This window comes from Hirundo rustica, chromosome 5, assembly GCF_015227805.2.
Source record: "Hirundo rustica isolate bHirRus1 chromosome 5, bHirRus1.pri.v3, whole genome shotgun sequence".
Lineage (NCBI taxonomy): Eukaryota > Metazoa > Chordata > Aves > Passeriformes > Hirundinidae > Hirundo > Hirundo rustica.
In genome coordinates, this window is record NC_053454.1 from 71,743,458 (window position 1) to 71,760,489 (window position 17,032).

The 17,032-nt window shown below is 40.9% G+C and overlaps 1 protein-coding gene across 1 annotated transcript in view; it reads left to right on the forward strand.

Moving 5' to 3' along the window:
* NAA15 (N-alpha-acetyltransferase 15, NatA auxiliary subunit) overlaps positions 1-11,015 on the forward strand; it is a 34,954-nt gene extending 23,939 nt beyond the window's left edge. The window contains exons 13-20 of the mRNA XM_040064082.2: positions 61-189; positions 2,354-2,567; positions 3,375-3,568; positions 5,600-5,708; positions 5,904-6,002; positions 6,706-6,849; positions 7,165-7,262; positions 9,542-11,015. Coding sequence (XP_039920016.1) covers positions 61-189; positions 2,354-2,567; positions 3,375-3,568; positions 5,600-5,708; positions 5,904-6,002; positions 6,706-6,849; positions 7,165-7,262; positions 9,542-9,742 — 1,188 coding nt within the window. The 3' untranslated portion in view covers positions 9,743-11,015. The remainder of the gene's footprint in view (positions 1-60; positions 190-2,353; positions 2,568-3,374; positions 3,569-5,599; positions 5,709-5,903; positions 6,003-6,705; positions 6,850-7,164; positions 7,263-9,541) is intronic.
* Positions 11,016-17,032: the final 6,017 nt, after the last annotated feature.

Below are 17,032 nucleotides of genomic sequence, written 5' to 3' on the forward strand. Positions count from 1 at the left end.
AAGGCAGCTGATGAATCCAAAGAGATTTATATTTTGCATAATGCCTGTTTTTGCTTTTAGGAAGGAACCTCGGCAGTAGAGAACCTTAACGAAATGCAGTGCATGTGGTTTCAGACAGAATGTGCACAAGCCTACAAGGCAATGAACAAATTTGGAGAAGCACTTAAGAAATGCCACGAAATTGAGAGAGTAGGTATTCAGCTCAGCTGCTTCGCTTGGAAAACATCGGTTTATGTTTGCTGGGCTGATGTGTTACTTTCCTGGGCAGTGAGGGTGCATTTCAGGTAGCTGCAGGAGAGATTTCCTATTGGATACTGGCAGGTTTGTACAGTTACATTTCCTCCTAAAAGTGCCATTTTAAACTTGTATTATTATGGAAAGATTTTATGAAGTTACTTGGAGAATCCAGATGAGAGCAGAAAACTGTCAAAAATTATCTCGGTTCTGTCAGTGTATATAAGAAACGGATATTTGGGTACAAGCTTAAGAGTGTGTGTATTTTAAGTCCAAAAGTTAAGTGGATGAGCTGACAAAGCCCATCCTTAAAGTAAAGGACAGATGTCAGTAACTGTGAAGGCACTGTTCTAGAGGTACACAATAAACACTTAAAAAATCACCAAAAATATTAACTGTCTTTAAAAAAAAAAAGGCTACAGTTTAAAAGAAGCTATTGCAAAAGTAAAGGCTTCTTAAAGTTGAGATTTTATTAAAAAGGAGGAATACTTGCCCATTAAATGTAGATGTCCATAGTGAGGTAAACAACAAAATTTGGATGCACAGCTTTAAAAAGAAGCAGGTATGGGTTTGGATTTTTATGAGCACCTTGAAGGGTCTAAAAGAAGTGCTGAAAGAGTAGAAGTTAGCAGGAAGCTGTCCCTCTTTGCAAATAGAATGGCTTTAGAGGATTTCAGCACTGCTGCTCTTATGCAAGGAGGACTCACCTCTGGAGTATTCTCTGATTTGAAAAAAGTGATGTGTGATTTGAAAAAAGTGACTACCTACACCGATTTGTATTTGCCAGGACCATGTTTTGTTTGCACAAATCCTTTTTTATAAATTAGTTTAAGATTCTTTTGTGTCAGAAACTATTAGTCTTGTAAAATGTCTTGGGTACCGGAAGAGGTCAGCAAATGAAGTGATAACTTAGGCCACCTAAAAAAATATTTCTAACTATTTGAGTCACTATGTTTAGTTTATTTATTGGATTAATTGATCAAAGGTGCAGTAAAGTTCAACAAGAAGCAAATATATTGAATTCAGAAACCATTCAGGAAGCTTTTTTTAAGAAAAAGCAGTGCCTTCTAAATCTTTGAGAGGGGCCAGTTATGCAGAGAGGGCAGTCTAGTTGATAAAATGTGTTCTGGTTTTCAGAAGCACTTTTTATCTCATTCTTTACACCATAGAGGGTCTGAACTGTCTCAGAAAAAGCAGGGAAGTTGATCTCATGGCTGATTGATGGTTGGGAAAACAGAGTAGGAGCAAATAATCAGCTTTTGCAGGAAAATGAGTTTATCACGGAGACTACGAAGGCGTCTCTGTAGAGTCTTCATTATTTCATCAATAAATGGTCACAGGAACAGACTGAATACTGCAGGGACAGCACCTGCTCTGTCTCAGTGCTAAATTATTAAGCAGCCCATGAAATGAAATGTTCAGCAGTGTAGTCAGTGACAAATTCTCTGCCTATGCACAAGGAGTAAAATGGTCTTACAATAATTATTGCTCCTCAGGAATCCTGAAACCATTACAGATAATGCTGCGAAAACAGCAATCAAAAGGACCAGTGAGGGATTAAAACTCAAGAAGTAGTACTTAACTTCCTTTATGTAAATCTGTCCCCCTGTTTACATCTGAGTGTCACACCTTCTTAAAAATGTGCTCGTAAAACACCCACTGTGAGGTAACTTCCAAAGGAAGAGACTGCAATTAGCTTGTTGTACTTACCCTTCTATCCTGAGCCGTGACCAACAAAGCTGAGTTTAGGATAAAGTTACATGACACCATAACTCCTTGGAGAAGTTCAAGAGGGGAATGACTTTTCACTGCTTCTCAGACAAAAACAAAGGGACATTAGGTGGTGTGGAAAGCAGAGCTTGAGCAAAAGAAAGTACTTTCTCACCTCATGTCGGATTTAAGCGTGGAATTCATTGCCCGTAGTATTTAGCAGAAACTGAAATTATAATTTTGTATTAAAAAGAACTAGAGCAGTTCATAGAAGAAAAACTTCTCAAATGATTAAATTCAATGGATGTAAAACTTTTGTCCGTTAAACCAGAAAATGATTATTTTGAAAGCCCAGCTTAGCGCCCCATTGTTAACCCCGGCTAAATAACGTTCTGTTCCACTGTGGCAGCATTTTGTAGAAATCACGGATGACCAGTTCGACTTCCACACCTACTGCATGAGGAAGATCACCCTTAGGTCTTACGTGGACTTGTTAAAGCTGGAAGATGTGCTTCGACAGCATCCCTTCTACTTCAAAGCAGCACGCATCGCCATCGAGATCTATCTGAAACTTCACGATAACCCCTTAACGGATGAGAACAAAGAGCACGAGGCTGATACAGGTACTGGACCCTCAGCATTTACTCATCGTGCACTCTCGCTAATTAGTGGGCATTTTAGGAAGGTCTGGGCATTCCTTATGGTTGTCAAGTGTGGCAGGCAAAACCAGAGTTCTACACGACTCAAAGTAGGCGAATTGCGGCTTGGGCCGCACGGTAAAGTCGATGTTCTGCTGGAAATTAAACTAATTTATGCTTTTATCGTGGCAATTACAGCACAACGATGGGTTTGTAGCGAGAGTTGTGACTCTTAAGTACAAAAGTTTGTGTTACAGAATGGCTGCAAACCCCTGAATTCTCATGGTGGTTGGTCCATGGAATAGGAGATGGAAGCAGATGTGCTTTGTAGTAGCTCTTTCTAAGCTTTTTATCAGTGTGCAGAAATTTCGCTAAGTAGCAACTTAACATCTCTTGCTTCTGATTTAAAAATAACGTTTAAATCGTCTATTTATTTTTTCCCCCTCATTTTTAATTTGAGAGCATCTTAAGTGGTTATGGCTTGGGGCACCTCAAATGGTGCAAGTAGAGGATTCCTTCAAGAGAGAATCCTTTATAAGGAATTCATCAAGTTTTAGTATTTTTCATCTCGTTAATATTGTATTTCCTGTCCCCTGATTCCACTAAGTAACTTGTGAGATATGAAGCATCAGCATAGACTATAAAATAATCTATCTGTAGTAAACAAGCTTTTACAAAGCTAATGACAGCATTGCTCGTTAGTAGATGTGGATTAAGAAAGGTGACACTGTCTGACAGCTGCTTGATGCTGTTAATACTAGACGTCAGTGTTGTGTGGTTGTGTGTGTACAGCAAATATGTCTGACAAGGAGCTAAAGAAGCTACGAAATAAGCAGAGAAGAGCCCAGAAAAAAGCACAGCTGGAGGAGGAGAAGAAAAATGCCGAGAAGGAGAAGCAACAGAGGAATCAGAAAAAGAAGAAAGATGATGATGATGAAGAAATTGGAGGACCGAAAGAGGAACTTATCCCTGAGAAACTGGCAAAGGTGCTTACCAGTGTAATAATAAAGTCTTAGAAATTTCTAGAAAAGTTGCAGTGAGCACACATAAAACTTAAAATCCATTTAAATCACTTGGTTTTTTTTGGTATGGCATCTCTTCACAGGCAGCATTTTAAAAATAATTCCTTTCTAGGGTCAGTGTGTTGATACAGTGTCAGTAGCATGGAAATCACAGCCTTCAGGCCTAGTTCTCAAAGGCAGTAATTGAAATCATAAATGTTTGCTATGTATGGAAGTATCTCCATGTTCCTACTGCACTAACTTGGTGATTATATCCTATTTCTAGTTGGTTGTGTGGAATTCTTTCTATCCTGTATGTAAGGTGATGATCATCCACTCTTCTCTGCCCCCTGATACTCTTTTGTCTGCATATTTGAAGAAAGGAATAAAGAAGCTGTAGTAGTAAATAGTAGACTAGATTAAGATGGATTTAGAAATCTTGATTAAGAGCTATAGAGAGATATAAAAGGGAGGTGACCCAGAAGACTCTTCTTTCAGCAGAAGTTATACCTGTAAGGAGTGGGAAAACACTCAAAAAATGTGAGGAAAAGAGAAGAAAATTATAGCGACTGGAAAAATTCATTTTTTAGCAACAGTAGTATAGATTGCAAGTCTTTATAGATCCAGTATTCTGGATATGTTTTTGTACTATTCACACGGAAATGAGTCGTGTTTGCTCTTGAGGGGATATTTGGAAGTTGAGTCAGTGAACTTCACTCTGTAGCCAGGAAACAAGCAACTTAAACTTAACTAGTTATTAAGAATATTGTTGGTATTTCCATTGTTTAGTTCACTGGTTGCAAGAAGCAGGACTACTTGCAGTGCTAACCAAGATGGAAGTGCAACAGCATGTATGGAAATTCTGTGGCAGAGGGATGTCATGGGAAAGCAATGAAAAATGTAGCCAAACCCCAAGATTATAAAGAATAGTTGCAGCTGTAATAATGCATTCCTTTGGCAAACCTAGATGTGTCTTGAGTGTACAGATGTCAATATAATATCATTCCAAATGCAGTATCACAATCAAGATATAGACACTTCCAGATGCAGTTGGTGCCAACAGACCATTTTTGACTTAGCTGGTCACTTGCTGATTGTTTTCCTGGAGCAGCTGTCCTTAGACTTGTTGGGATATGTATCCTTGGCACTAAAGGCATGGCTTTGAAACGGGGTTTTATGGGTTCCAAATAGTTTATGTGCACAGTGTGCATGTAAAATCAGCAGCACATAGAAGTGACAAGAGGGTTTTTATGTCAGGTGCTGTAGTTATATTTAGCAGGAAGGTGTCTGTTGTGATCTTTACCTCAAGTTATTTGCAGTGAAATGTATTACTTCAACACTGCTGAATTGGTATTGGCACAGAACAAAATTTGTATGTGCTTCTTAGAGAGTAGTTTCTGTTAATTAAAAAAAATTAAAGACAACAGACAGTTCTTACTTGAGTAATCCCAAACCTCTATGTGCAAGATACCTGTCTGTAAAAGAACCCTTGCACAGAATTAATTTGTGTGAAAGCTGTCCATGTAATGGAGCACACCAGCTAAGATCAGGAGACCTTTTTCATTATCTAATTACTTCCCGTTTGCTGTTGGTGTTCTGGCTGGGACTGTCACTGGCAGCTTTCAGGAGCCTGTCTGAAGCTCCCGTGAGCAGAATGTCACGGGAGTTTATCTGTCATCTCAGGCCCGTGTGTTTAGGTTGGTGTGGGCAGCCACCCTGCCCTTCTCACTGCAGGTTCAGCCCCACTTGTGCTCACTACTGGTGTAGGATAGAAGGAAGAGATTTGTGTCTCATAGCAAAAACGTGATTTGTAGCCATCAGAAAGCAGATATTTTGGACTTTTTAGTCTGTGTTTAGACATTGAGTGACAGTTGCAAAATTTGTAACAGAAGAGGTTCTAAGCATCTTATGCCTTAGGAGAGTAACTCTGATGTGACTCAGCAATAGCTGGGTTTTGTTGTCGTAGTTACTAAGTTTGAACTTTGACTTAGTTGTGTCGCTTCCTTGAATCTGTAGGTTGAAGCCCCTTTGGAAGAAGCCATTAAATTTTTAACACCCCTGAAGAATTTAGTGAAGAACAAAATAGAGACTCATCTTTTTGCCTTTGAGATTTATTTTCGAAAAGGTAGGTGAGAACACTTAATGGAAGCAAACAATTTGTGAATCCTAAAGGTGTACATTGGAACTTAAGCAGCAATTATTTATGAGGGGTGAGGAGCCCGTCCTTGTCACGACACAGAACTTTTCACAATGCAGTGAGTTCCTACCACAGCTCTTCTCAAAGTTTGTCAATGCTTCTTTTTTTTTTTTTTTCCTCCAGAGAAGTTCCTTCTGATGCTTCAGTCTGTGAAGAGAGCCTTTGCTATTGATTCTAGTCATCCTTGGCTTCACGAGTGTATGATACATCTCTTCAGCAGTGGTAGGTACCTGTTTGGTAGGACTCCATCTGTGCGTGCTGCCAGGCGATGCCAAACCTGCACTCATTCATTTTTAGCACGATTAATTCAAAATATTTAAAGCATGTATTAGAAAGCTTTTTAAGCAAGTGATTCATGCTGAAATTAAGCATGAAATTATGACTGCATCTGGATTTAGGAGTCACTCCAGTATTGCTAAGAATTTTTAAGACTGTGAGCAGTGTGTGAAGCCTGAAAGAGAGAGGCAATGAAGAAATGGAAACTGCAGAGTGAGGAATGTGGCTCTTCTGCTGACAGCCTGTGTCAGAATGCAAGGAGAGGGCTTAGAATTCTGTCCTTATTGGTAGAAGTTGGAAGAATCCTCTCCCTTCCCCTGCCCCAAGGGTCACCCTTTCTGATGGGGGTTACAGAGTAGACACATTTAAGAATTTGTGTGACATTAACCTTTGAGCCTAATAGGTTTTAATTGGTAAGGGGGAGAGTAGATTAATGCAAAAAATCTTTGGCTTTTTCTAGGCATCAGAAAAATGCCTCAGTTAAGCTTCTTCCAACCACACCCAATATTTACCTTTTCAAATTTCACGCATCTTCCTTTGAGATAACTTTCCAATTATATTAGTAATGTCAGCATGGAAAATACTAGAATAAATACATCGTATTTTATTGTGATCACCTGTGCTCACCTCAACTTCTTTTTTCCAACAGTATCTGAAAGTAAGGATCTGCCTGATGCTGTTAGAACAGTGTTAAACCAAGAAATGAATCGGCTTTTTGGAGCAACTAATCCAAAGAACTTCAATGAAGCTTTCCTTAAAAGGAACTATGACTCACTGCCACATAGGTTATCAGGTATTTCGCCTTTCTCCTTGTTCTGCCCTGCTTCTGCATTTTCTGTGCTTCTCTGGCAGTGCTATCAGTATCAGCCCCAGTGATGGAACAACTGCTCCTTCACTCTGGAGTGCTTTTCTTCTCTATTTTCTTCTCTGTTTGTTGTATTTCTCTAAATACAACATGATTGCCAAGTTGTCTGTGGTTTTCTTCAATTTTCTCTTTGTGCAAAGGCTGAAATGCCCCCCTCTTCCTCATATTATCTCTATTTTATGTTTGTATATAAGATGGCTTTGGTCATCCACTGGGTGATGAGTCTTATTTTTTGTCCTGTAGCTGCCAAAATGATGTACTATTTAGATCCTTCCAGTCAGAAAAGGGCAGTGGAACTGGCAATGACCCTGGATGAATCCCTTATTAACAGAAATCTTCAGGTAACATATTTATAAATTGTAGACAAACTTCTGTTTTATCTGTTGAAGCGTTAAGCAAATTTTGGAGGTCAAAGGAAGCTGAGGTCATTGCTGTGCCTTATGGTAAAGAGGTTGAGTTGTGAGAGGAAGGGGTGTCAAGTTCATCTGAACTGAAATATTTAATATCCTTTTTGCACATTTAAATTAACTTAGTTTTGTGATAATATAAAAATAGCAGCAACAGAAACCATATTATTGCCACAGGGAATGGGAAAACCTATTAAACTTGAGAGAATTCACAAGGCAGAATAAAAGGTAGTAATTTGTCTGAGCTTTGGCTGCTACACAGGCAGCTGTCCTCAAGAAAAGGAGTGGCACAGACTGTGGGAAGGCTTTCCATAGTCAACTTTCTGCAAGCTATGGGAATTAACTTAGGTTCAATAAAAGCTGCATATGCACAGTTTTGCCTTGGCGTGTAGTTAAGTGAAAAACTCACCAAATTTTGAGTCTTTGCTCCAGTCTGGTGGTTATGGAACAAATCTCCCTGTGACACCGCCTCCATTTTCCCATTCCCCTGCCTTTATCTGGGAAGGCTTGTCAGTTCTGACTCAGAATTTACAGGAGTCTGTGCCCTCAGTTTTATAGATCTGTTGCAAGTAAATTTGGTAAATGTTACTTTAAAGTGATTCTTTTTTTTTTGGACCAAAAAAATGGAGTTTTCTAAAAAAACATCTCTTAGGAAATAATAGTGGGTTCAGTAGAACTTTAATTGTGAAGGATTTTTAAGTTCATAGCAGAATTTTTGGACCAGATGGGAGCGGGGGAGAGAGACAATAAATGACAACTTGCCTTGATTTGTGGGCTTGTTTAGGATGTTAAAGATTCAGGTCCTTTCTCTGTTCTAGCTGTTGGGGCATGGGACACAAACTCATGTCTTCTATATTCTGTAGGCAAGTGTAGCATTTCTCATGAAGTTGCCTGGTTTGGGTTTGGGTTTTTTCACTGTTTGAGTGGTCTCAAAGAGCTTTATCTGGATTATCAGTAGATTTAGAAAACAAAAATTAATTTGCCTTCTACTTGCTGGTTTTTGCCTGTGAGTGGGGTTTTGGGAATTGGACTGGGGAAGATGAAGTGTAACCAGAAATGCTTGGTTGTTCTGGAGGTGCAAACCTGGTAAGACTAGATGAAGCTTTTACTGACTGAGCATTGCATAAATGTCCTGTACAGTGAGTGCATTGTGATAAAACTGAAAACGTTGAATTTAAACATGTTTGGTGCCAACATTAAGGAAGAGTTGGACTTCTACCGAACTTCTAGATGAGAAATTGAAAGTGCCCTAAAAATGGAGAAGCTGAAGGAGTCTAGGTGTTTGTTGAAAGGTATTTTTGTGTGCAAAGAGATGAAATTCATTACATTTCATTGTGGTAAAGACCAGCTGTCTCTGAGCACGCCGCAGGCATAAACCCAGATGTATTTGACCTTCGGTGGATGCCAGTGTTACAAAGAGCAAATGTGAGGAAAAGGGGTCGTTGAGGAGAGCTCCATAACCCTACAGCAGGAGGACAGAGCAGTTAATCCCAGTAGACAGAAGAAATAAACACTGTTCTAAATGTCAGAGGAGCAGGAAAAGAGTGCCTGCCTATGGTAATGCCTGCACACAGCCATGGGCAGGTGTTAAATGCTCCCAGGCTTTAGTGGAGCTCAGTAGGTTGATTTCGCCATGTTTGGAATGCAGGCTGTAAAAAATTCCACAGGAAATCTCGTTTTCCTCTTCTAAATCGTGAACAGAAAAGGACAGGAAGCTGCATAGGTCTGAAGAATGTGGTAACATAAGAGTAATTTGAGTTGAATGAAAGGTGTGTTATGTGTTGCTGATATGGTCAGTGTGTCCCAAAAATGGTGGGGCTCTTGGTTGCCACTTAGCAAGAGGAACATTTTTAATTTTTTTTTTTGAAATTAAGAAAAAAGTGACAAATTAGTATTTCATTTTACAGTCAAGATTTCTAGCTGTATTTTCAGTCCCTTTTTAAACTGCATTATTTCAAATCAGACTACACCAATATTTCATGCTGTGTTTAGTTAAAATGTCATTTGATGTTGAAAGGTGTGTGGCCCTTGAAGCAGGTCCGTGGCAGAAATACTATTTTAAATTTGTCTTGTGAGATTATTCTTATCTCAGACAGCGGAACTGCTGTTTGAAACCTGCAAACAATAGAAGTGTTTTTTGTAGCATTGGTTTGTGAGTGTTCAGCTGAGTGTTTGAGAAACCATAACACTTCTTTATTTTTCTCTTTAATCAGACTTGTATGGAGGTATTAGAAGCTTTATGTGATGGTAGCCTTGGAGACTGTAAAGAAGCATCTGAAACTTACAGAGCAAATTGTCATAAGCTTTTCCCTTATGCTTTGGCTTTCATGCCCCCTGGATATGAAGAGGATATGAAGATCACAGTTAATGGAGATAGTTCTGCAGAACCTGAAGAACTGGCCAATGAAATATGAACAACTTTATTGGAAAAAAAATGACGTTGGACCATATCTGGTGTATAATATTTTTGTCACGCACCTGCTGAATCGTTTATAACTTACACAAAGAACAGAAGGAAAAAAACCCCCGTTGCCTTCAAATAGTTTTACTTTTTTTTATCCTGCTGACAAAGTTATATATATGAAATATCTAACATATTACTGGTTATAGGTTGTTTGGTTTCTTAAAAATTAAAAGCTGCTAAAATTGAAAGAAAAAAAAAAAAAGGAAAAAATAAACAACCTTTTCCTTACCTACCCACCCATGTTTTTAAACTAATTTATATGAGACCTGGAGGTGTGTAGCCCTCAGAGCAGGTGTGTGGCAGAAATATTAACTTTAAATTTGTCTTGTGAGATTACTGTTATCTCAGACAGCAGAACTGCTGTTTTAGCACTGGATTCTTTCACTGAGCACAAAGTTGATGGGGCTTTAGCATCCGACTGATTTTGATACGGGGGATGATTGTGTCCATAGGAAGTATGCGATGTGAATCAGAAAATACAGAGAAACCCGCAACACGCTCGTCATGTTGGGGTGCTTGGACATACGGATATCAACCAGAATTAAGAAACATAGTGTGTTCAATAAGCTTGTTGTGTCTCTGAAATTCACTGTACACGGTCAGTTTGGTGTTCTTGCACCACAGTTTTTACCTGAAGGAACCAGTTAAAAATGGTCTCTCCTGGAATTAAACTTGGGGGGTGGGGAAGGGAGAATCAACATTGCTGTTCATGAGATGAACCCGTCAGCGTAGGTTGGCCAAACTTTTTAAAACTGTAATGCAAGAACCAAATAAAATTATGCACTGTGATGTGGCACCAATTAGAAAGATCGCATGCATTTTTCACGTAGAGTGAAAACAAAATGAGAACATACTATGGCTTGAAGTTGCAAAGAGGAAAACTCCTGACTACCATTTTGACTGATCAAGAGACTAATAGATTAAAACCTCAGCAGGCCTTGTTCACGTTATGCAGAAAAAAAAAAAAAAAAGTGCTGCAGTTTAGATACCTCTGGAACTTTTCCACAGTGTCACAGGTTTGTAATACTTGAAGCCCTACATTTCTAAGAATATATTTCTTGCTCAGTTGTTTCAGGCAAGCCCAAGACTTTGTAACTTTTAAGGGGCCCAAGATTTTTTTTTTCAATAACAGACCAGCTTCTTATTCCTGCAGTTACAGATGTAATTTCCTTTGTCAAACATAAGGTACCAAATATAATGCAATAAAACGTTTTGAAAAACAACTGTGTGAATATTTAAAGCAATCTATGTTGTTGTACTTGGACAGTGGATGGATTTGCTGGTGTGCGGCTCAGGGTTGGCTTACCGTGCTGTCCAGCCATGCTGATGGGTGGTCATTGAGTACAAAGTGCAAATGCATTCTATGTAAATACTGAATGTCTGGGAAGTCCTATAACACAGTGCTTTGCTACTTGGCTTTCAACTTCCACCAGTGTTGGGATGAATCTCGTTTTCCAAGTCAAGCTTCCGTCTACAAGTCTGCTGTGTTAATAATACAGATAAATGCTCAAATGTTTTCTTTTGTAGGCTCGTCATATAAAACAGATTAGAAATAAACTACAGCTTACAAAGTGAGTGCCTTCTTTGCTGCAGGAGTTCAGTTACAGACTATCTGTTGTGTGGATACGCAGCCTTCCTCCTCCACAGAGTGGAATTCGGTGATTGGCGTGTACAGTTAAGAGATCCCGGAAGACTTACTGGGGTTTGTAGTTTTCTGACTGTCAGAACAACAGGCTTTTGTTAACTGTGTCTTCAGCTCCACTGTCTTTTCATGGTCAGCCTATCCTTGTGCACGTTTGCAGTATAGTTCCTGTCAGAGGCGTAGGTCGCTGTGTTTGTTTATTTAACCTGCTGGGCTTTTAGGGACTAGAATACCTACAGAGCCTTCCACTGACTCTGGCATCGATGTCTTGATCTCAGTTCTTTCTGCAGCCTGAGGTACTTGGACTGCATGTCTTCTGCAACTCCTGGAGATGGTTCAGTCTTGCCTACACAACCTGCAAGCTTTTGGCCTTGCCTCTTGAGTGCTGATGCCCGTTTCTTGGCTGCTGATGCTTAAGCTGGGGGCAAATGAGTGCTCACTTGTAATAGATTGCACATTGCATCGAGCAATTTTTTTTTTTTTTTTTCCAAAAATACTGGGGGTTTGAGGTGCTGCCTGTAAATGGGATTATTTCCTTTACTTTCTCACTGCCTGTTTTTGTGTTGAAATGGATGAACTAAAAGCCAGAAGTTACTTGTTATTTTAATTGTGCAAATGGGGAAAAGGATTGTTTCAGTGGACCTTCCAGAAGTCTCCATCTACACGTCTGTTTTGATTTCCCTAAAGACAATTCACAACCTTGCTGAAAGGCATCCACACTGCTTCTGAGATGGTCCTTTTGGAGTAAAGAGGTTTATTCATCCCTTCCCAGAAGACTGCAAGCACAGGGCAGGAAACTAAGCCAAGAGTTTTGCCTGAAGATGGAGGTTCTTTTATTGGCAAAGAAATTGTTATTCCTTCATGTTCACATCTGCCCTGTTAGATGCAAGGCTGACTGCTGAGGAGGAGCTTTTAAGAGCTGGAAATGAAGTTGAAATCCAGTGCAATGAGTCTTAGGTAGCACAGAGTGCTGTGCTGCAATGGAAGCTTGCTTTTGTGTGCTGAGATCCAGAATTGTAATCACCGGTGCTTGGCTGCCAAAGCAGGTGAGCAGGGAATGCAGTTGTGGTCGGTGACCTAGAGCATGGGCGTGACACAAATTGATTTGATTCTTCGTGATCTTCCCTTGAGAAGGAGGATTTCGCCATTGGTGATGACATGTGATACGGGTATCTTTCCTGGGGACAAAAAAAGTCAGTAAATTTTGCCTAGATAGAAGATGGTGCACATTGCACAAAGCAATGCCAGAGTTAGATCTGGGCTTAAATTGTAGGGAACTGGAAGTTGTGGTTTTCCCTGTGATGGTGGCTGAGGTGCTCGCTTCGTCCAGGTAGAGACCAGAGCATGCAGGCACGTGTGTGAGCAAGCAGGTAAAATAGCCTCAAAGTTACCTATCCAGTAACTAATTTCTTTGCATATTAAATGCCTTAAAAGCTGTATTTGACATTTTTGGGTGGGGTTTGTTGGTTTTTTTTCAGTAGAGGTCTTAATATTTGCATGTTCGTAGAGGGAAGGCTTGTCCTCTGCTGTGTCAGCCAGAACACAGAGGAGAGTTTGCCACCCAGGTTTTTCCCCTAGCATGGGGAGCAAATTCCAAGTTTCCCAAGGAGCTCCCTCTAGGGCTAGAGGAGGTGTTTATGATCAGCCTGTGAAATCTTCCTTTAGCATTTGGATTTGCCAGGTCTGGAGGTGCTGCAGCCCTAACAGTAGACTCTGGAAGTTGGTGTAGCAACTCAGAGATTGAATTATGTTTTCCCTGAGAGAACACGCCCCTGAGGGCAGGGGGAGATCAGGCCTGAGGAGCCGGAGGTGCAAATACAGTTTCAGTATCACGTGAGCAGGATAAATAAGAAGACTTAAGGTCTCTGTCTAATGCGATGCCTTTGGGGGGTTGGAGCAATGGTGCCATCATTCCCACAGCATTCACCTGCTGTTCCCACAGTTCTGTTTTGGACATATACTACTAATGCCAACAAAACCACTTGATACCATAATCCAGCTCAACAGGCCTGGATAAAAAATTTATTTTTCCCTTTTTGTGATTGCTTTAACTGTTTTTCTGAGTGTTCTGTACAGAGTATCTAGCTAGCTTTGAAATCTCTTCCCCCAAGGAATTTTGCTTTACAAATGCCATTTTTACCTGAGTGTAACGTAAAATGGCTTGAACCGTGTGGAAGTTGGGGTCCTGTGAAGGAAAATGGTGCAAGTGTAGCGTAACTGGACGGTTGTATTGGTAATTGATTTGAGCCCTCTCTAAGCTCATCAATGAAAGGTCAAATTCCAGTTGGAGGAAAGTGGTTGCTGAGCTTGGGGAAAGGCTTTTGTTCCAGGAGCCTTCCAGTTCTCAATTGTCCTGGGATGAGGTGAGGCACAAATGGCTTTTACAAAGCCTCCGGCCACGTGTCACGATTATATTTCCTGGAAATTAAAGCTGCAATCTGCAAACACTAATGGCGGTGTTGGCCGGAGACATTTTCCAGGAGCATACAGCCAGCAGTGGGAATGGCAAGGAGCAACTGATAGGGCAGCTCGCCAAAAGAAGATTGAAGTGAGCTGTAAGGAGGTGGTATACTAGAAATTCCTTTTTGGATTAAATGTAAAATAGCTTTTTTTATTACTAGGAAGATGACTGAAGCTGTAAATACTATATAAATGCGGTCTTCCCACGCCAAGGAAGCTGTAAATGCGTGTTACTTCTGGAGCAGTACTGGCAGAACTGCCGCAGTGGAGACGGACGCTCTGGCGCTCCGTGTTCATACGGGAACAGCCAACTTCCAAGGAGTGCTGTTGTCCTTAGGTGGTTTTGGAAGTGCTCACGGCCAGCTCTGATTGGCTGAATCAGTTGCCACCCGGCTCACTGGCCAATGGCTGCCCGTGTCCCCAATGGCCCAGACGGGTCGAGTTGTATAACCAAGGTAGTTACATAATCAGTTATATTTCAGTTACAAAGTTATAATTAGGATTGTTTATAACTGTGAGGCCTCCAGGCCAGCTGTTAGCCACCACGCAAAACCCCTAGTATGTTCACAAAGACTCCAGCTCTGTACGTTAGTCTTGACGCGGATCGTGGCGGAAAACTGGGAGGACAGAAATTGTCCCCTTTATGAGAGACAGCGTCAAAGAGTTTGTGATATTGCAAGAGAAATGTCGCTACAAAATCCAAAGGATCTTAGAATAGCTTCCCTGAGATGTTTGTTTTAATTAAAAGTGTTAAACCTGCTAACTGTAATGAAAGAGGAAGTACTTTCCACAAAATATTTCTGCCTGGCACTGCCCATTCGATATCTACCTCTACTAGTCCTAGTCTAGTTTGGCGACTGCATCATTTTAGCCATTTAGCATAAAACATACGAGAAAGTGTCATTTACCTGGTCGGTGAATGTATGATGATGGATGACATTTAGTTTTAAACTGTAATGCAATAAACCGCAAAGCTGGCGATTAAATCCTGTTGTTGGTTCTGTGCAGCAGCATATTTATTTGCTTCATTGCTGATCCATTAAAAAAAAAATCTCAATTATAAACTCCACCAAGTTACTTGCAATTGTACTGGGATTTGCTTTCTCTTCCGGCCTTCCTAACTGGTTAACAATGTTGTACTGTGTTTTTACGCTCTTCTCCGGTGGTGGCAAGTATCAAAACTAGCAGGAAGTCACTCAAAGAATAAAAATGCTGAGTTCTGTTTGTAAATGAGTACTAGTGTTTCCTTGTAGGGTTCAGCGTCCTCCTTGGATGGCCCACCAGCTTTGTAATTAAGGATCCCGCGGCCAGATCCCTTAATTCCCCTTGTGTTCCAGGCTGATGAGCTGTTAGTGGGGAGGCGGATCTCCGAAAAGGAAAGAGGTTAGTAGGAAGAGGCTGTGACTCCATTTGGGGTCAGGCTGGAAGAGAACCACCTTGGCAGGGAGCTGTCTGTCCTAGCCCAGAAATTAACTGTATGTACAACAACAAGAACAAAAAAATCCTTTGCTGTTTCAGGCTACAAAGAGCCGATATGGGGATCTGGATAAATAGGTGTTCAGAGGCAAGCTGAATGAAGAAGCATTTGCTGTGTTCTTCAAATACAATTTTAGGGATTAAATAAAATAAAGGCCTCTCTTCCCCACCCATAAACCCTCCTGATCCCAAAGTTTTCCTGATTCAGTGGCCCGGAGTATCTTGCAATTTTAATCAACTAGCATACAAAATAACACAGTAACGCTGACAAATTGCAGTAAAAGTAGCCAAGCAGACTGCTGCTACAGCAACACAGGAACCTACAGTGGGTCGTGCACCTGGCATTTCAGATTCCCTAGGAGGAAAAAAGGTTTGTTAATGAGTGTGTGTAATGAGGAACAGCTCTGATGAGCCCTGTCTGCTGGGAGCACCAGGGCTGCAGCACCTGCAGGGTCTGTGGATGCCTTGCAGGGAAGGTGGATGTGATACTGAAGTGATGGCAGCAATATCCTCATATTCTCCCCTTTGGATGGGAAAGGGGAGCTTGTTGCAGGAAGGGTTCCTTTGTACAGACTGTGCCCTGCTGAAAGACACCACGCCTAAAAAAATAGCATCCCTTGCTTATCCATGTCCTCATAACTTCATTGTTCTGTGGGAGGGGAGAAGGGCATTTGTGCTGGGAAACTGCCTGCCTTGAATTTTTCATAATTTGAAGCTGCCCCCTTCCATTCCTGGAACAGCTCCCTGTGATTTGAAGCACAGAAGATTCAGGAGGAGCCAAGGCAGCCTGGCAGCTTAGGCATTACTTTATCTGCATAAATATCTCTGGTTTGTCTTTCAGTACCCCTCTGCTCCATCAGGCACAAAAAATCTTGTCATGCTGCTCTTGCCATCTGTCCACGTGCAGTAGCAAAAAGAGCAGCTCTCTGTGGCCCCTTTTGTCCCTCAAAATGCAGGAGCGCGTGCAAAGCGCCCTTTATTCCCAATTTGCCTTCATGGAGTGAACCCACGGGGTGCGTAAATGCTCTTTAATACTTAGAGGACACTAAATGGGGAGCAGGGGTGTGGCTGTTGAGTGGGTCGTGCAGCGAGACTGGCATTCCCGTGGTAAGTGCAAGTGGTGAGTTTGTGGGGGCTCTTTCAGCGTCTGGCATTTGCTCCTGAACTTCCCAAAAGCAAGAGCCAAGGCCTCAGTCTTCTAAGAGGACCACAGGGATGTCCCTGAAAGGAGGAACGGTTTGTTCCCCTGCATGGTTTGTGTATGACTTTATTGCAAAAAATATGGAGCTGTAACCCAGACACTCCTTATAACCTATTAAGCTGCTTTTATTAGTTATTTGCTATTTTTTCTTACATTTGTCGTCATAATCTGCAAATTTTTCTCTATAAAATTTTAGGAAAATGTTGGCCTCTGACTGTTTTCATCATGCATTTCGAGTATTTCTTTTCCTCACTGGAATCATAAAATGTTCTTCACAACTCTGCATCTCGCTTCACTTGCAGTATCAGTGAAATATCTTAGCGAAATGCAACTGATTGAGCTGGGGAAAAAAACCCAAACCAATCTTTGCTTTATTGCAGAGTAAACTTGTTTGTGCTTTTGAATTCTTGTTTTGTCCCGTGATGAGCATCTTTTCACCATGCCCTTTACGTTCTGTTTAA